Raw genomic sequence first — 21,015 nt, forward strand, 5'->3', positions numbered from 1 at the left:
ACATTCAGATATCGTCTCCTTGAGAAGTGATAAGTGGACAAAGTTTTGCAATGGGCCTTTTAAATACTCCAGAAGAAGTACGGATAGTGGCAATGCGTACTAGTCCATCAGCACCAAGGTGGACCTGATCAAGTACCGCGAGCTTCCAACACAGTGGAGGGGTGTTTTCTTCCTTGAAGCTCACTAATGTGCCTGGTTGCAAATTATTGTTTGGTAGTGTCCATTTACTCCTCTGCTGCAGGTGGAAGAGGTAGTCTGTTGACCACGCCTTACTGAATCCTTGAAGCTGTTGTTGTAGTTGATGCCATCTAGAGAGTACATTGAGGCGTACATTACTCAGATGTGGTTCTGGAGGGGTAGTAATATCTCTTCCAATTAGAATGTGACCTGGAGTGACAGCAAATAGATCGTCGGGATCATCGGATAGGGGGACTAGAGGCCTAGAGTTAAGACATGCTTCGATTTGTGTTGTGAGTGTTGCAAGTTCTTCGAAGGCAAGGAATGCCGTTCCCATCACTCGTTGAAGATGATGCTTGAATGGTTTGACGCCAGCCTCCCAAATTCCTCCGAAGTTTGGAGCCTGAGGCGGAATGAAGTGCCACTGAATGCCTTCAGTCATGGCGAGGGTAGAGGTCCCTCGTTGATGATGTTCTTCGTCGAAAAATCTCTGCAGTTCCCGAAGTTCTCTGTTGGCGCCTATGAAGTTTCTGCCATTGTCCGAATATTGTGTGCGTAGGCCTCCCTCCTCGTGAGATAAAGCGTTTGAGAGCAGCAATAAAGGCCTGGGCAGTCATGCTGCTAACAATTTTCAGGTGAATAGTCCTAGTAGCCAAACATACAAAAATTGATACATGACATTTCAGCTTTGCACTGTTTTTACGAGAGACAGATTTTATGTACGGTGGGCCAACGTAAGCAATCCAGCAGTGTAGTAATGGATTGGAAAGTGATACTCTGAGGTTTGGCAACTGACCCATTAGTTGCTGGGCATTTCTTGCCTTGAGCATCTGGCAGATGACATTGGTGTATGATTTTCCGAATGATACTCCTTCCGTTTGTTATCCAGTATTGCTGACGAAGAGGGGAGTGTAGCAATTGGCACCCAGCATGTAACATTCGTCAATGTTCGTTCTCGAAAATCAATTTAGTTAGATGGAGACTTGGGGGAAGAGTTATTTAATGTTGTTTGTTGAAAGGGAGCTCCGAACTTTGTAATCTGGCACAAACTCGAAGAGGCCCTTCAATAAATCACTACTGATCTGCATTTAGGGCAGTCGCCCAGGTGGCAGATTCCCTTTCTGGTATTTTCCTAGCCTTTTTCTTAAATGATCACAATCCTCGATTTGCAACTAGTGTTGTGGCCTCATTTAGTTCTATACCTCTTATATTTAAATCATTAGAAACCGAGTCTAACCATCGTCGTCTTGGTCTCCCTCTACTTCTCTTACCCTCCATAGCAGCTCTCCATTATTCTCCTAGGTAACCTATCCTCCTCCATTCGCCTCACATGACCCCACCACCGAAGCCGGTTTATGCGTACAGCTTCATCCATCGAGTTCATTCCTAAATTAGCCTTTATCTCCTCATTCCGAATACCCGCCTGCCATTTTTCCCACCAGTTTGTACCAGCAGTCATTCTTGCTACTTTCATGTCTGTTACTTCTAAATTATGAATAAGATATCCTGAGTCCACCCAACTTTCGCTCCCGTAAAACAAAGTTGGTCTGAAAACAGACCGATGTAAAGATAGTTTCGTCTGGGAGCTGACTTCCTTCTTACAGAATACTGCTGATCGCAACTGCGAGCTCACTGCATTAGCTTTACTACACCTTGATTCAATCTCACTTACTATATTATCATCCTGGGAGAACAAACAACCTAAATACTTGAAATTATCGACCTGTTCTAGCTTTCTATCACCAATCCGACATTCAATTCTGTTGAATTTCTTACCTACTGACATCAATTTAGTCTTCGAGAGGCTAATTTTCATACCATACTCATTGCACCTATCTTCAAGTTCCAAAATATTAGACTGCAGGCTTTCGGCACAGTCTGCCATTAAGACCAAGTCGTCAGCATAGGCCAAACTGCTTACTACATTTCCACCTAACTGAATCCCTCCCTGCCATTTTATACCCTTCAGTAGATGATCCATGTAGACTACGAACAGCAAAGGTGAAATATTACAGCCTTGTCTAACCCCTGTAAGTACCCTGAACCAAGAACTCATTCTACCATCAATTCTCACTGAAGCCCAATTGTCAACATAAATGCCTTTGATTGATTTTAATAATCTACATTTAATTCCATAGTCCCCCAGTATAGTGAACATTTTTTCCCTCGGTACCCTATCATATGCTTTCTCTAGATATACGAAACATAAACACAACTGCCTATTCCTCTCGTAGCATTTTTCAATTACCTGGCGCATACTGAAAATCTGATCCTGACAGCCTCTCTGTGGTCTGAAATAACACTGGTTTTCATCCAGCTTCCTCTCAACGACTGATCACACCCTCCCTTCCAGGATGCCAGTGAATACTTTGCCTGGTATACTAATAAATGAGATACCTCGACAGTTGTTGCAATCTTTCCTTACGGACCGGAAAGGTTTCCCTGCTGCTTGACCTAGCCTTTCCAGGTTATTACAAAAATCTTCCCATGACTTCTTTTTGGATTCAACAACTATTTGTTTCGCTCTCTTTCTTTCATCTACGTACAAATCCCTGTCTGCCTCGGCCCTTGTTTGGAGCCATTTAATAAGCCTTCTTTTTACGTTTACAGGCTGCTCTCACTTCATCAATCCACCAAGATGTTCGCCTTTTCCCGTCTTTACACACAGTTATTCCTAGACATGCCCTTGCTGTTTTTACTACACCATCCCTGTATGCCACCCATTCACCTTCCATATGCTGAACCTGCTTACTGTCTACTGTTCGAAACTTCTCAGTAATCATATCCATGTACTTCTGTCTAATTTCCTCGTCCTGGAGATTCTCTACCCTTATTCGTTTACAGACAGATTTCACTTTCTCTACCCTAGGCCTAGAGATACTTAGTTCACTACAGATCAGATATTGTCTGTATCATCGAAAAATCCACGAAAAACTCGTACATTCCTAACAGATTTTCTGAATTCAAAGTCTATTAAGATATATTCTATTATGGATCTGGTACCCCTAGCCTCCCATGTGTAGCGATGAATAGCCTTATGCTTGAAGAATGTATTCGTTGGAGCTAAACCCATACTAGCACAGAAGTCCAGCAAACGCTTCCCATTCCCATTAGCTTCCATATCTTCCCCATATTTACCAATCACCCTTTCGTATCCTTCAGTTCTATTCCCAACTCTCACCGAGCTCGATAGCTGCAGTCGCTTAAGTGCGGCCAGTATCCAGTATTCGGGAGATAGTAGGTTCGAACCCCACTGTCGGCAGCCCTGAAAATGGTTTTCCGTGGTTTCCCATTTTCACACCAGGCAAATGCTGGGGCTGTACCTTAATTAAGGCCACGGCCGCTTCCTTCCCAATCCTATCCCTCTCCTCTCCCATCGTCGCCATAAGACCTATCTGTGTCGGCGCGACGTAAAGCAAGTAGCAAAAAAAAAAATATTCCCAACTCTCGCATTGTAATCGCCCATTAGCATTATTCTATCTTTGCTGTTGACCCTGACTACGATGTCACTCAATCTTCATAAAACTTGTCAACTTCATCCTCATCTGCACCCTCACATGGTGAATACACGAACACAATTCTTGTCCTAATTCCTCCAACTGCCAAACCTACCCACATCATTCGCTCATTTACGTGCCTAACAGAAACTATGTTGCGTGCAATGGTATTCCTGATAAAGAGCCCTACCCCAAACTCTGCCCTTCCCTTTCTAACACCCGTCAAGTACACTTTTTAATCTCCTATCTCTTCCTCATTATCTCCCCTTACCCGAATATCACTTACTCCTAGCATATCCAGATGCATCTTCTTTGCTGACTCAGCCAGTTCTACCTTCTTTCTTTCATAACCCCCATTAATACTGATAGCTCCCCATCGAATTCCATTTTGACGAACTAGGACGTGACTGCAGTAACCCACAAACATGAACCATCCACAAACATGTCCAATAATAATGCCTTGAGGAATTACTCTCTTAATTATTACAGGGTCAGATAAAGCTTAGGCTACTCTAATTCTCTGAGTTCTATTTTCTAGAAATATAGCCACCCATTCAGTCACTCTTTTTTTCTAGTTCAATAGCACTCACTTTTGCCAGTAATCTTCCATGGTCTACCCTATCAAATGCCTTATATAGGTCAATCTTCACTATGATCTTCAATTTCATCCTTCAGTTCTAATTTATCTTGAGCATTTTCATACATTTCTCTTGTTCTGGGAAAATCATCTAGTCTTTTCTTAATTGCATTGATACTTGATCCCGATTTAAAGTTAACTATGAAGTTGTATACACGTGTGATACTGGCTTTTGCTAGACCTCTAGTATTTACAAGGAGTTGTTTTACTTTGGAATCCATAGTGAGAAATGATAGGAATCAGAAAATGAGTATGTACTTACAGTAGCTGCGTAGGGCAGTGCATTGAATTGGCTATCGTATTTCTTTTGCCGCTGACAGGAGATCACTGGTTGGTGTAAAGTGGACCCAAGATGGCGACATATGAAGTGGAAATCACAACTGACCGGAGTTGGAACAAATGTGGCTGCCACTGGGACCTGTAGTATTCCTTGCCAAAATAGCTGCTATCGGAAGCAGTCGAATTCCTTGCCAAGACGGCTGCTATGACGCTTCGGTCCCGCCACAAATACACGTGTTACACATTAACGAAGTATCCACAGAAATCCGGTCTAGGAGGACCATTAATTGAGGTGGGGTAGGGATATAGACAAGTTTGAATTGAGTGTGTTGGGATATGTACAAAGTTTAGCTAGGGATAGCACCAGGAGAGTAGTGGACTGTAGATAGCTGGTTCATATCACTGGATTCCTGTGGAATTATTAACATAGACCGCTGGCAACGCACAGTGGAAACATTGGGTGATTATTTCGAAGGTCTGTAACCAGTGGAGACCTGTTCCTTTGTACGTAGTCTTGTGTATCAGCTGTCTATACCATAATAAAACAATGTTTACCAATGGCATATTATGAAGTAAAGAAACCCTCTTGCCAGCAAGGTACAGTGCAGATCGGTGGTCCCGGAATTTGCTTATGAAGCTATTCACGTTGGATAAATTGGGAGCACTGGTAGATCTACCAGCGTCCATCATCTGCAACCGATTCAGGAACCTGCACCATACCTTTATCTACAACAAGAAAATTCTGCGGCCCGTCATTCCCGAGTTTCGGCCGATTGGTTCGATGAACACTCTACGGCCCCCAAAGTCACATGACCTCACTACTAATGAGCAAATCTGGAATAGTGTCCACAGGGATGTGAACACCCTGGAACCCGTTCCAGTCAATCTCCGTACAGTTTGGGAGACTGTCTATTGCTGACGGATCAGCAAAGCTCCCCAACGCTTCCGGTGTCAATTCCACGCTGCATCGCCGCTGTCGTCAGCATGGAAGTGGACGATCCACGCTACTAGTCAGATATTTATAATTCAATTATTATCAATGTATTACATAATAAAGATATATGCAGCAGTCATCAGATTTTCAGATATATCAGACTATCTAGACGTGCTGTATGTGGCTGCCTAGCTGAAGCAGTATAGACGTATTCGGTTCACCTATGAGTTCCCTATCAGAAAATTGAACAATTTAGAAACGGGATTTCACCATATGTAAAGGCACATGATCCTAAGGTGCAATCACCCTATACCAATAATGAGTACCATGTTAATTTCTATGTGCAAATAGGTCGAGAATAGACCTAACCACTCTATCCCAAATAGTGGCTAGGTTACGGGTAGTGGAAGCATTTACTTTTCTCTCGTCCAAGTACTGCCATGGCCTGTAGTGTGATGAGTTTACTTTTGCATTTTAATTGTAAGTGGGTGGGGGAGGGCATGACTACCAAGTGGATTTGCCACTGACTACTTACCAAGGCGACTGCGATTCGAATCTCAGCCAATTCGGATTTTAGAAGTGAAAAGTCATGTTCTTGTGTATCCATATGAAGGTGAAACTGACGTTCTGTGGCTAAGATCAAGATAAGTTATTAACGGAAAACTACAAAATTAATTTTAATTAAAACCAGCATCCATCAGCCGAAACAGCTTTTCAGTTATAGTAAGTTATTCATATGTACTATATTTATTAAGTAAACCTCATCAATTTTCGGAAATGAGGAAGGAACAACAAACTTATCATCAATTATTTTACCACTTTTGGGAAAGTATTGGTTTATTCGTCATTTTATAATATTTCTGACTCAACTATACGCCATGGCAATGACGTAATAAATCTACCTACAAACATATGGTAAACTTGGGTTGAGTTCGAAAATTATACTTCACTTCATATAATGTGTAGAATAACATACATTTATACTGTATGTAAACGAGTATGAACGTAGTATTTGTATTATTTTAAGCCATTCACTCAATTTTGCATGGCAAAGCATTCTGTTGCTGGATACTTAACATGTCTTCATTGCTCAAGATGATGTTAAGAAAATAACGCCGCTGAGAAGTAAGTTGTATTTGTTTTACGTAAAATAAACTACACAGCAGAATGTATTAGATAATATTCATTTCCGAGATATTACAAAATCAACTTATCACCTGTTCTTACTCTAACGATATCAAAATAAAAATGTTTCCTGAAGTAAAGTCAACGTTTGTTGTGGTTATAAGCCGTATCTCAAACAGTGATCCTCATCTCAGATTTATTGAAATAAACATTAAGGTAAAATACATTAATATATAAAGTAAACGAGCAGTGAAACACCACCGCGTTGTTGATCGCTAAGGGTAGAAAGTAGAAAAAGCACAAAATGATCACAAGGCTTTCCGATGGTTTAGTTAAGGTATTTAAATAGCGGTCTGCGATATTCAAGAACTGGACATAGCTCAAGGTTTGGAATGATCTGTTAACTGAAATCTACTCTATAAACTAATATTATTAGTTCAGAGGGAGATTTATAATGATGTTTCATAATTTGGCATTGTATTTCTACTTAAGTTGATATGCATAACGTTATTTACCAAGACGAAATAATAACCAGGACTTAAATAAACCGAGTGGAGTGGCCACGTGTGCTAACGCGCTACGGCTATGGAGCCAAGCTCTGCATTCGGGAGACGAGTGAGTTCGAACCTCACCATCGGCTATCCTGAGAATGGTTTTCTGTGGTGTCCCATTTTCACGTCCAGGCAATACCGGGACAGTTCCTATTCACAGGCCACAGCCGATTTCTTCTACCTCCTTAACCAATTTCATTCATCATAATTCATTTCATCTCCATTGGCAGCTCATCTGAGGTTGACGTCAGGAAGGGCATCTAGCCATAAAACGTACCATATAATTTCATCTCACCTCATCCCCGAAATCGTATCAGAAAACGGTACAAAGGTGTAGGCATACATAAATTTAAATCTATAATATCTGACTTCCAACTTCTAAACTTATTATGGAGGTAGTGACTTTTGTCTTAAGGCATAAGGGGTGAAACATGTCTAAAGATCTCCCGAAATTTGATTGTTGTGGATTTTAGGGCACCACTCCAAAGCAAGTGCTCATGCCTTTATCAAAAATTAATAGAATTTCAACAGGGATCACTGATTTGTAATATTCGCTAGTTTTTGGATTCGGGTAAATTTTCACTAATCGAAATCTGACGGTATCTCGCCGAGGGTTTTAGAGACGACGCTATCGATGTAAGTATTAAAATTTATTTAGTAGGAACGTGCTAATTAACAAGAATCCATCTTGACAGGACTAATTATCCATCCAGCCACATTCTAAACTTTTAGACGCTGTTTTATTAAGTTTAAAGGCAAATCGCAGGGAATGTATAACTGAAGGAACACAACACTAAGATGAATGAAAACGGGTGAACAAACAGATGGGACTTGAAACCATCTGTAGACTTCTTTAATATAATACCTCTGAGACTGAAAAATATCAACCTTTCATCAAGAGGTCGGGGCAGAAGTTTTGAAAAGGCAAACGTATATGGAAGCAGTATCAGGTTGAGACAACACCTGAAAACTGTTACAGACTTCTATAAACAGGTGAGCCAGTAGGTGTATGTTCCGGCTGAACTACACATCAAGACAGCACGGGTTGACTGATTCAAGATTATCGGTGCACCTCAAAGGGAGAGAGTTTTGCAATCTTGAACAGTAAAGTGTTCTATATCGTAGGACCATCGTAGCAACATCATCGCAAGGTACACTGTGAAGAGCGTGATAAAATAATGTTTTGTGTGTCAAAAGCGTATTAATTTCTGCAGATTTTAAGATAAGCACACACTCAGAATGATATCCTTAAAAAAGTTTAGTAAATACCCTGATAAGCCTCTCGCATTTGACCAGCACTTACATGTCAACTATCTATGCCTAGATTTAGTGCCGTGACTTTGAACATATTGTGTTATTTGAGTTATCCTCAAAAATGGTTAGACGTTACTCTTGTAGTAACTGTCACTTGTGCTTACCCTTTAATTCCACCAGAAATATTGCACTTTACTACTTCTCCTGTGTGTAAGTCATATTTATATTTAGGCCTCCCACCACCGATATTTTCCTCCGATATACTGGAGATGTCTCTCGTCAATCTTTCACTTTTTTGGTTAATTTATGCCGAGTTTTTCCATTCAGTATCACTTTGACTGTGATTATATCTACCCATCTTACATTTAACATTCTTCTATAACAACATATTTCAAAGGCTTCAGTTATCCTTCTTTCTGAATCAAATGCGGTCTATCCTTCACTTTCCAAGCTCCTCATGAACGTCTTCAGAGATATCCTTCTAACGTATAAATCGGTGTTGGAGTGAGACAACTTCTCTTAAGAGAGGCATTCATTATTGGGCTAGTCTACATTTTATGTCCCCTTTAAATCTACCATCGCCTGTTATTTTACTTTAACAAAATGGCAGTAGTCATCAGCTCATTTTACAACTTTGTTTCCTTGTTTGTTATCTCGACATGACCTGGTTCCACCCGACGCCATTCCAATTTCACCTATTTTAGATTTATTTATTTTCATCTCGAATACCTTCTTGAAGGCCATCTCCATGCAATATATTAACTTATTCAGGTCCTCAGCTCACTCAAAGAAAGGAAATGTACCTGGCTAACTGAACTTTGCTCGGAATTATTGTGAACTTTTATTTATACTTGCAGAACAGTTATCAAGGATCTTGAAAAAATACAGTAATTTATAAATCACTTATTTATTATAAATTTATTATAAATTATAAATTTATTATAAATATGGTAACCACTTATTAGTTTGCATAAAGGAGTACAACCTTAATTATAAAACTATTTTTTAAACGTTAGACATCTTAATCTAACACATCTTTTCACAGTAAATTGCGAGATTCTCCTGTGGTGATAGTAGTACTATTAATGTGCTTGGCCTCTTGACTCCAACAAATACCACGTACAGCATACAGCATACTGACGGTTTTAGGTCAACGCCAACAATCTTGGAAGTTTGAAACTGCGCTTTGTGCGCTGTAATAGCAAATGCAAGTGTTACTGGAAATTCATTCCGTTTCAAGGTAAATCCTAGAAGACCTTTTGTGGAATCATGGGCGATTCCAGGAATATGCATTTCTTTCCCGGGTTGTTCATCAGTGACGATTTTTGCTTTAATTACGTTATTACACAGGCTTGATACTATTAGTCTAGTTCCGCTGCATAAACCTTCTGATACATGCAAATTAGTAATAGTATTATTATTGCATTTTCCTTTCAGTATCATTTCCTGTGGTGCTCAAGTCTGAAATGTTCACCGAATTAAGGAATTCAGTAGTAAATTCAAAACGCTACTTCGGGTTGATCTTTTACTGAGTCATATCTATGTAGATTTTGTACTCTCCGGGAAGTTTGGCAGTAATTTAATTGTTAATTCTATCGACGTCTTTGTTAAATGGCGCTAGTATTGTTATATCTTTCATTCCTTCGTAATTTACAGTGGCAAAGCAGTTCGAGAAATCTTCATCAATAAGGATGTCACTTGAATGATATCTTGTATCAATTCAATTTCTTCATTTGCTCCACGGAGTATAGTATTGACGATTTCTATGGGTTTCCCACGGAAAAGTCGATACATTTCCTATCCCAGTGCTGATGATTGATCGGCATTCAGAAAATCCTGTTTTATTTCATTCTCGTAATCGTCAATGTCCTCAAAACCAAATGTTTGTACCCTGTATTGGAACTGTCTGCCTTCTGTTGCTTCAGTGTTTAATTTATAGGTAATAATCTGGCGTCTCCTGAGAACTGTCCGTTTCACCGAGCTGCATGTATAGAATCTACTGACGGATACTCTTTAAATGTGTACCAGAGCCGCTTAGCGTTTTCAGGAGATATTAATATTAATAATTGCGTAAAAAGTCTTGGCATTTTAGATGGGGAAGATTTTTGTAATTCCTTTTTACCCATTGCTACTCACAAGCTGCATTTGCAGTTCAAAGATCTTCAAAATATGTTGCGTCTTTTACTTAATAAAACAACAATCGCAAGTGGTATAGTTCTTGTTGCGCAATGTAATTCAGTCCTCCATCTCCCTCTTCCTCCAATCCCAAACAAGCCTGTCCAATCCCCTGGCCAGGGAGAGGGCGACACCCTCTAGGTGGCCCTCCCCACCCCCTCAGGGTGGGGATTGAAAGCGTCCGAGCGAGCGTGTAATTCGGGGTCGGTAGATGCAGAGTGGGTCTCGGCCCATAAGTGCCCACGGCTAGCCGTGGTCCAACAGCTCTTCACTCTGACCGGCCAACCGGGCAGAAGAGGGTTGGCCACGGCTCTACCGTGGGTCCACGCCTCTGCATTCGGCAGACGGAACGGGCTGGACCTCACGGCTGGCCCCAATCGTCGGCTGTCCTGAGAATGGTTTTCCGTTCTCCTGCACTAAGGTGAATGCCGGGACAGTTCCTAGTATAGGCCACTGCCCTTCAACCCCTTCACCCTCTCCGAGCATCTCCTTCACCGTAACAAATCTCCCGGCCTGAGCGACAGCGTCACCGTTCAAGAGTCCCGCCTCCACCTTCAGGAGAGGAATGAAAACATTTTAGTAGTAGTAGTAATTCAGCCATCAGGCTGGAGTCGTGAAGCAAATAAGGAAAGGATCTCAAAATTACAGAAGGCCTAAAGACTCACCTGTAACAGATATAACAAAAAATCTATATCCAGGAACGCAAAATTAAGACATTACAACTCAGTTATCAAACCTGAAGCACTATACGCCTCGGACTCCTTGATCGTTGGAGGCAGATCACTTACTGAAGATATAGAGAAACAAGAGAGGAAAATATTGAGGAAAACCTTTGGTCCAGTCTACTCAGAGGGAATCTGGATGAAAAGGAAGTCGCGGGAGCTTTATTAGCATTCTGAAAAGATCACGGACAGCCATAAGGAAAATGCGATTAAGGTTCTATGGCCACATTCTCAGAATGGACATTGAAAGGCTCACGAACAGGATTCTTAACCTTGATTTCTCAGCAAGTCAAGAACAACTGCCTTAGTGAAATAGAAAAGGACCTTCAGGAAATAGGCATCCCACAGGAAATTTTTCAAGGTCGACTCCTATTCAAAAAAAGGTGTCAACAAGCATCATTATGCCGAGAAAATGAATACCAGGACCAATATATCAAGCAATGAAGAACGGGGGAATATTTTCACTGCCCAGTTGAAAGATTTTGGGAGAAGAAAGAATCAGCATCAGCTAAATATATTCTATCGCACTCCACAGATGGGCATAAAGCTGTAAACAATTCTACGGCACGTTAACATTTTGCGGTTGAAGCAAATATCGGCGTGCCAGAATTTCGTCCCGCATGAGTTCTTTTATATGCCGGTAAATATACCCACACGAAACTGCATTCTGTTATCACTGGACTTAGTCGGTATCGAACTCGCCAACTTGGACTTGGAAACGAAAAGCATTACCATCTGAGTCATTCAGCCCAAATAATAATAATAATAATAATAATAATAATAATAATAATAATAATAATAATAATAATAATAATATTTAAAGACAATACACAGTAATGCAGCGTTCGTTAAATATTAGAGAGCGATTAATTACTCTAAAAATAAAAGGGGAAAGGTGTATATTGGCCCAATTTTAGCTACGGCATAGTGAGTTTATTACATGCATTGTCCTCCTAATGCCAGTGTAGTCAGATTGGAAACCGACGACCGACAAAACGAAAGATAGATTATGAACGCAAAACCGACAACCGACTGCAGCGTTCGAATTCCATTGTTAGCGTAAATGGACAAAAAGCCCTCGGATACACGTCGCTGCATTTTAAACTAGTCGATATGAGAGAGAGCCACAAGTGGAGGAGTACTTGGTGAGTACATAAATCATCAGTGAATGCGTGCTCCGGTGCGTTATGATACAGTCTGAGGAAAAATTCGCGTATCACAATGTCGCATGGGCGCGCAACATCCAGACGTAATTACCAGTGATCAGGAAAGGCACAAGGGTTTTTGTCTAATTGTGCGGTGGTAAGTAATAATTATCTGTAAGACTATCCGCACTAATTCAACAATCATATTATTAAGAAATAACCAGGTATTAGTTCATCATTCCTGCGATCAGTGTAGTTCAGAGAGCAAAACGCTGTATAGTACCGGGAATACCTGTGGAGTCTACAAATCACATCTTAAACAATCTTATAAAGAGCTATCCGTGATTGATCCTCTTAAACTGAAAGTAAACAATTTAATGATATCCTCCATAGAAATGACGATACTTCCTTCCTAAGTCTATCCTCAATTATATATGCAGATAGGAGCCACACCAGTCACTATCGTACCACAAGTCGTCAAATGAAGTGTACAAAGTCATATTCACGCGCGGGTGGTAACTGCGCTGGTTTATTCTCAATAATGTAGAGAGCATCACAATTTTTGTTTAAACTTCGTTGTGTTAAACACAAAAAGTTCAAAAATGAATGTATCGAAGCAGTATTTTTCGTTGTTGATTTCTTATATCCCTAAAAAGGAGATAACTTTCATGTCGGTCACCAGGTTAATTGAGAAAGAAAATTTGTTTCGATCAAGCCGCATTTCATTCAGCATTCGTACAAATTAATTGGAGCAATTTGGCTCATTTTCTGTCCTGTTCGTTGGTCTCCCCAACACTACAAGGTCTGAAATCGTCTAGTTCACTGAACCATTGTCATTTCTGTGACTTACATTTTCTGCGGGGACATTGTCACTTCCATTTTGCCACGGTGGTCCCGTTTCGAATCCCGGTCAATGCACGTGGGACTTTTAAATAGAATACGAAGTCCCTATGGTTCGTTATACACGTTAAACTGGAGGTACTATGACTATTACATCGATTTCGACTGCAGAACAACAAGCTTGATGGGAAACGGTGCCATATGGTGTAGAAATTTTGATCCATTTGACGTAATAAAACAACAAATCTCGGACATGTCCTGTTCTTGCACCATACAGTTAGCGCTGTGAAATCCATCCTGCGCTCTGGATCCGCATTGGCTAAATGGAACTTCTACCGTACTTGTATCAATTGATGGAGCAGGAAATAAACTCTTCCATGAGCGTAAAATCTTATTTTCGACCAAAAATGGACTTAACTGGTTCTGGCACCAACGCCTTCAAATCTCACCCGCATACACCAACAGTTAAATCCAAGGTATAAGGAATAAATTTAATACAATGACGTTATTGATGTTGTATCCCACAAACGACTTTTACGGTTTCGGAGACGCCAATGTGCCGGAATTTTGTCTCGCGGGAGTTCCTTCACGGGCTGGAAAATCTACCGAAAAGCGGCTGACGTATTTGAGTACTTTCGGATACCACCATACTGAGCTGGTATCGAACTTGCCAATTTGAGCTACTGAGCCCTGAGTAGTGAGGGAGCTTCCGTGTTCTCGATACTCTTCGTATTTTAGGATGTATATGGTGTTGGTGCTGTACCTACTTCACACAAGGTGCTTGGGATATCACCATCGAAATTTCGTTGAACTTAGAATATGTGTATGTGCAAGTAACATGTGTCTGATGACCTGTGTCGACGTGATGTTTGTACTGACATGTATCACGAATTTGGCTGAAGCTAGAACTGGAAAAGAAATATACTTGGCTTTTATGAGTTTGTTCCGTATCATTCTGGTATTCACCTGTAGTTGAAGGCGGATGCCACAGAGAGCCTCTTCCAAGATGCCATACTACAGTATGTTACTTTTACTAATCCCCCTCTTAATTGTGTTACTAGTTTGTGAATGCTCTCTTTCTAATCTTTCACGCGGGCTTCTCGCACATAAGTCACTTAAGGTACCCTGTTGACCAGGGCAGCGGTCAGCTTAATGACAGGGGCAGAATTCGTTGGAATGTGAACATAGAATACTCTTGTAGACAATTATAAGTAATTGAGAAACTGAGTGGGATATGTACACTTGTCAACAACGATATTCATGGGTCAAAATCAGAATGAAATTGAAAGCCGTTTGGGATAAATTTATACTGCATGATAGTGTGCTCTAGGGGTAGGGAACCAGGCTCCCGCCTGCAGTTCGATTACCGTATGTGTCATGAAATTCACCTGGATCTGTGGACTGGTTTGAGGCCTACTAAGCCTATGCGAGAGCAATTGAGAAGCTATCTGGTATTGAGTTAGAGATCTCGATCAAGAATATCAAGAATAATGGCCGAGGGCATTCGTCGCACTGACCACGAGTTACCTCGTAATATGCAAGCATTCAGGATGGGCAGCAGTCGCTTGGTGCTCCAAGGGTCAACAGCGCTCTAATGCCATGGGGAGGGGGTTCCATGTTGCAGAAGGTGCTAAGTCTAGGGTCAGATATCTACACTATTGGTCTATTCATAGTATATTTTACACGTATATATAGTTTTAAAGTAGTAGTGGCTTCTTTGTTCCATATTTCCTCTCATTTGTAGAATTCGGTATTATGTACGAATATGTGACTAGAAAATTCTATAAAACATAACTAACATGGTTTCAATATGGGCTTAGATAAATATGTTTCACCCGGAGTCCCTTGAATTACAAATGCCTAACTTCAACACAACATTTTGTTGATTGCAAACGGAACAAGCAATTTGTTGAAACTGCCCCATTATCCAACTACAAGGAAGTAAACGTTAATATGCCCACTTCACTGCACAAAATGTGCTCCGGATGCCTATTTTGACGATACTTTAGACTATTTTAAAATAATCTGTTGAGAAATATATATTTTTGCACTTGTGAGATTAAAGACACCTGCACTATACATCAGTTACATGATAACTGCAAAGTTTTGAAATTTCAGTTGCCTTATCTTCCAAATCAGATCAGTTCATAATTATGGATTACACATTTTCACTCCTGGTCCCGATGTCGAGTTTAAGGGAAACCGTTATACCAGGCTTTAACACGAAATATATATACCATGTACCATGGCATAGTGATTATCGTGATTGATCAACAAAGTGGTAAACATCAATTAATTATTTAACAAGAAGCCCTTTGGCATAATAATAGAATGTAACTGTGAGTACGTAACTGTCGAACAATAATGGTATACCTAATATACTACCACTGTTAATGCTGTAAGTTGGGGCAAGAAGTACCAATGTATTAAAACAATAAAAATGAAATAAGTCATAAATTAATACCAATTTTGTTTTTTATCTATTTTAATCAAGTGACTTGTAACATATTTTAAATTCAATATTTTATAGTAGCTTTCAGATAACACATAAAGAAAGGCCAAGTTACAAATGAAGCGCAGTACATCAAGTACAACGATTATTATATGATCTAGCTCATAATTATTTGATAATAGTGATACTTAAATTCGAAATACTTCTCCTAAAACTACACCGTGTAGATAAAAGATAGCCGGGCTAAGGGACTCAGATGAGTGAGGCGCTGGCCTACTGATCCCAAACTTGGCAGGGTCGATCCTGGCTCAGTCCGGTGGTATATGCAGGTGCTCAAATATGTCAGCCTCGTGTCAGTATATTTACTGGCACGTAAAAGAACTCCTGCAAGACTACATTCTGGCTCCTCGGCGTCTATGAAAGCCTTAAAAAGTAGGTAGTGGGACATAAGGCCAATAACATTATTATAGAAAAATACGAAGTCAAATTAATAATTTCATTAAAAGTGAAATTCAGGTACGCAGTTCTTTCTGCAGAACGTAAGAAAACACTCTTATCACTTAACTGTTAACGGTGACAGATAGGATAATTACGTCAATTTTTACTTAACATCTCAATCAAGTTGTAAAGAACATATTGAAGGATGAAATATAGATGGAGAAACCTGTAGCAAGACGCTTTGATTCTTCTACGTTTTCCTCGAAATAAACGGAATTTCGTTTAGATATCCCTTTATCTTCAAGGTGACTAAGTATATTAATATATTATTATATATATTCCTTCCTGATTTGAAAGTCTGAAATTCTACTATATTCATGATTAATCATAATTAATTCGTTGAAGCTTCATATCAGTTAACACGATTGAGAGTTGTAATAATACCCTGTTAGTAAAGCGGAAATAGATTCGAAAAATGTGCATGTATGTAGTAATTTCGTTGTTGATAAAATAAAATAATAATGAATTTTCTATTTCAGTAATTAATGCTGGAATTAGGGTACTTACACTGCACTCGGAGATGCACTGGTTGGCTCGTTGTTTCACCACGATCATTGGCCGCAAGACAGGTGTAACTGCCAGCATTGTGTCTCGTCACGCCCTGGAGTACGAGGCTCTGTGTGCTGAGTATAACCCCAGAGGACATGTTCTGTGTGACCACGACACCCTGAAACACAAACACCAAACAGGCTGTATTACATCAGTGAAACGCAATCTCCGTAAAACGTTTGTCGTTTTCAGTTCAGTGTGACAGAGAATATTTACATTTCATTATGTCACCTTCACCTACCACTGTATTTGATCGCCCAACAGTTCACAAAGTGAGCTAAATTCCACTGAATATAAACTTGGAATGTATAATTAATTCGGTACTTCAGTTTAGTGGTTGTGTTGGATAAATGTACCAAGAGTATTTAACTCAAAATCCTAGGGAAATCATGCTGTTACATTAAATATTGGGCCACAGAAAAAATTTGACATCAGCCCTACGTAACTACAATTGCGAGAGTCTATAACCCCATTAACGGCCTGGATTGTCTTCAGAGAGGCTTTAGTGTTAGATACTTGTTCCTAATTGCTGTTACGTGTGAGTGATTATATCATCACGAGGCTGTCTCATATCCTCGGCCTGTTCCAGTAATCAATCAATGACTATAGCTGATGAACGGAGAACTACGCGACTTGTACGTTCTCTCGTAATGACATACGGTTTTCCCTTGTTAATTGCGTGGTATTTCAAAATTGTTACCGGAATATTGACTTTAATATGTGTTACTGCCATCTTGGGTGTAATCATTAAGTACATCAAACGGACTAGAGAAAACTCATATAAATAACTAGATTTTACCGATTTTCTTAATTTACACTCAAATAGACCTGAAGTTCAATACGTATCAGTAGAAAGGTACTATGTGACATATTTGCAAACAGTAATTTATCGATAAAAAGTTGTATCTGACCCAATTTAATGGATTTATGGCCTATTTTTTATAATTAAATCAAAGGAACAAATGACAATAATGTTCGATCTTTAATAACTGCGGATATATGATAAAGTTAAAATTACCGCACTGAAAATAATGACAGGTACTAAGGCCCGGTTTCATCAACACATGTTAGTACTTAACAAGGTGTTAAATCATTTTAACATACGATTTAAGAAAATTTGCGTTTCATCAACAAATGTTAACATTAACAAATGTTAAACTGCGTATTAAAGTTAACATCAGCCATTTCCAATGTTTTTGCTTACAATTGTGATTACAATTGAGGAGCTATTTGACGGGAGATATGAGAAAATAATACACCGGTATCCAGAGCCCGGACACAGCTTCCTGTCCTGCGACCGGACCTATGGTGTAATCGAGAAGGGAAAACTAAAGCGAGAGAGAATATATTTGTCACAAGACTATCGTGCCCTGGTAAAGAATGCGAGTAGAAGTTCTTTGTTCATGATGCAACACGAACTATGTTTTGGACTACACAACTCATTTCGAAACCTTCTTCAAAACGAAGGGCAGTTCTTTTAAAGGTGCAACGTTGACAGTGTGAAAATATAGATACATTGAATACAACAGCAATGGATTGTCAATGTGAGTACAATGGTAAGGGATGTACTTATTTTGGAGAAAGCAGGAGCTCCTCTTTCCTTACCAGACGCATCAAGTGTTCTACATCGCAGTGTCTTAAAAGTCAATGCAATTATACCAGGATATACCAGGTGTATGCATAAGTTTCTCCGGTTTGTTTTGTTAAAGAAAACACGTAATTATCAAGGGAAATTCAGTTTTTGTTTATTCGAAATATCGGCCATCGGCTTCTGCATACTTCGCCCATCTTACAAGTAAGTTATGAATACCATGCCAGAAAAACTGCTTGTCTTTTGCGGCAAACAATTCGTCGAGCCATTTTCCAACTTCCTCGAAATTGTTGAATTGCTGCTCTGCGAGCGCGTGCCCAATTGCTGCTAAGAGCTGATATTAATATTTTTTGCAATTTGCCTTACGTCGCACCGACACAGATAGGTCTTATAGTGACGATGGGACAGGAAAGGCCTAAGAATAAGAAGGAAGCGGCCGTGGCCTTAATTAAGGTACAGCCCCAGGATTTGCCTGGTGTGAAAATGGGAAACCGCGGAAAACCATCTTCAGGGCTGCCAACAGAATTTGTGAAAGGTAATCAAGAACATCTGGATGTCCTTAAGAGGGAGTCAGCGTTCACGCAGTAGGGCGCTTACATCGGCTAGAATTCTTGCTGCTGTACATTGTTCATCATCCCAGGTACGTTTTGATATCACTGAGACAAAGTAAGCCCTCGCCTAACACTTGCATACACCGGCTACAGGGCTGTGTTAGGAGGTTAAAACCCCCGAAATAAAATGGAAATTGACGAATTTAAAGAGTAAATTTGGGTTTTTAAATTCAAGCCATTAAATCAACTCTCACAATCGCATCGTTCCGACTACCAGACAACTGCATAATTAATTCATATTGATAGTTTGATTGTGATCTCGCGAGTTACTCATTCTAATATTACAACAGATCTACAAGTCTTATGGAAACGAGTTACTAAATATATAAATAACAATAATGAATGTTACTGTAATCTGCTGTATATATATATTTGAGTTAAGTGTTATTATTTAGGGGATGAATAGATTTTATACAGATTTTATCCATCAATATAGGTACTTACGTATAATAATAATAATAAAACTCTGCAGATGACAGTACTCTATATGCCAGCAGCGAAGACGAACTTGCTGACTAACAAGCAAGAGTGAAAAATGTGAACAATATTTGGACTAAACATGAACATTAGTAAGTCCAAAATAATGATAATTGACCGCGGAGCACAGCTCCATATCATAGGCAAATTAAGGGGACTGGAGGTAGTACACGATTTTGAACCTTGGATCAACTTCGCACGGGAAATTGTGAGGCAGAAATTATACGACTGTTCAACTTAAGGAGAGTTGTTATGAGGAAACTTTCAAGGATCTGGATATAACATATAACACGAAGGTCCGACTAATTGAAGCTCTTGATTTCTCCGTATATATATGGTTTTAAAACTGATCCTAAAGGCCAGAGATAAACAACGCATCAGTGCGTTTGAGATGTGTTGGAGCAGAATGTTGTGTGTAGAGTGGACTGCAAGAAGAACGAATATGTCCATCATTGAGCAATTCAGCATCTCCAAACATATTTCCTCCCGTCTCAACTCTCACCATTATCATTCGGGTAGGTCACGAGAAGAGATGGAGAAAAGTTTGAGAAATATATCATGCAACAGAAGGTGGGAGATATAAGCCCATGGGAGAGGACAGCGTACAGATGGACTGACCTAATTAAGAAGTTCACTGATCTACCTCTTCAGCAGACCTTAAGAAGAACTGAAAATCGACCAGGATGGAGAAGCGTAGTTAATGAGGTCATGCCGCTCAGTAATGTATAAAACGACTTGGGATGATGATACTCATGTACGTAAACGTAATGTGATAGATACATTTTCTGAGTAATAATACTTTTTCATTTATTTGCATACACAATATACACACATCAAGAAAGGTTTACATCACACCCACCGAGCTCGATAGCTGCAGTCGCTTAAGTGCGGGCAGTATCCAGTATTCGGGAGATAGTAGGTTCGAACCCCACTGTCGGCAGCCCTGAAAATGGTTTTCCGTGGTTTCCCATTTTCACACCAGGCAAATGCTGGGGCTGTACCTTAATTAAGGCCACGGACGCTTCCTTCCAACTCCTAGCCCTTCCCTGTCCTATCGTCGCCATAAGACCTATCTGTGTCGGTGCGACGTAAAAACAACTAGCAAAAAAAAATACATCACACCTGTGTGTCATTTAATTGTGTTGCTGTCTTTGTCTGTTCTATGCAGACCAGAATGGTGACCCTTAAATTATTTGTAAACACACAACTGCAACAACTCCAACCCACAGGCAGAACGCCATGCTCAAATGCTGGGCAGTACTGCGGTCGAAGTTGTTGAACTACTGGGGAAGAAGAGGTGTGTTCTAAGCGTTGTATTGAGAGTCTAAGATGGCACGACGTGCAGTATAAGCATGTGAACGTGTACACGTAATAACATTATGTCAAGACGGGTGGCCAATAAGGACACTTGCTCGACGTGTGGGCCGTAATCAAAGTTATATTTTTTCGAAAATGGGAGTGGCATTGGGGGTCAGGATCTGTTAATACCTTGCCTTGCACT

General features: G+C 40.0%; 1 protein-coding gene across 1 annotated transcript in view; it reads right to left on the minus strand.

The window, feature by feature from the left end:
- Positions 1-21,015, minus strand: part of LOC136864162 (uncharacterized) — a 1,211,188-nt gene that overhangs the window by 662,195 nt on the left and 527,978 nt on the right. Inside the window, exon 5 of the mRNA XM_067140810.2 lies at positions 16,794-16,953. Coding sequence (XP_066996911.2) covers positions 16,794-16,953 — 160 coding nt within the window. The remainder of the gene's footprint in view (positions 1-16,793; positions 16,954-21,015) is intronic.

The sequence above is a fragment of the Anabrus simplex genome, chromosome 2 (assembly GCF_040414725.1).
Source record: "Anabrus simplex isolate iqAnaSimp1 chromosome 2, ASM4041472v1, whole genome shotgun sequence".
NCBI lineage: Eukaryota > Metazoa > Arthropoda > Insecta > Orthoptera > Tettigoniidae > Anabrus > Anabrus simplex.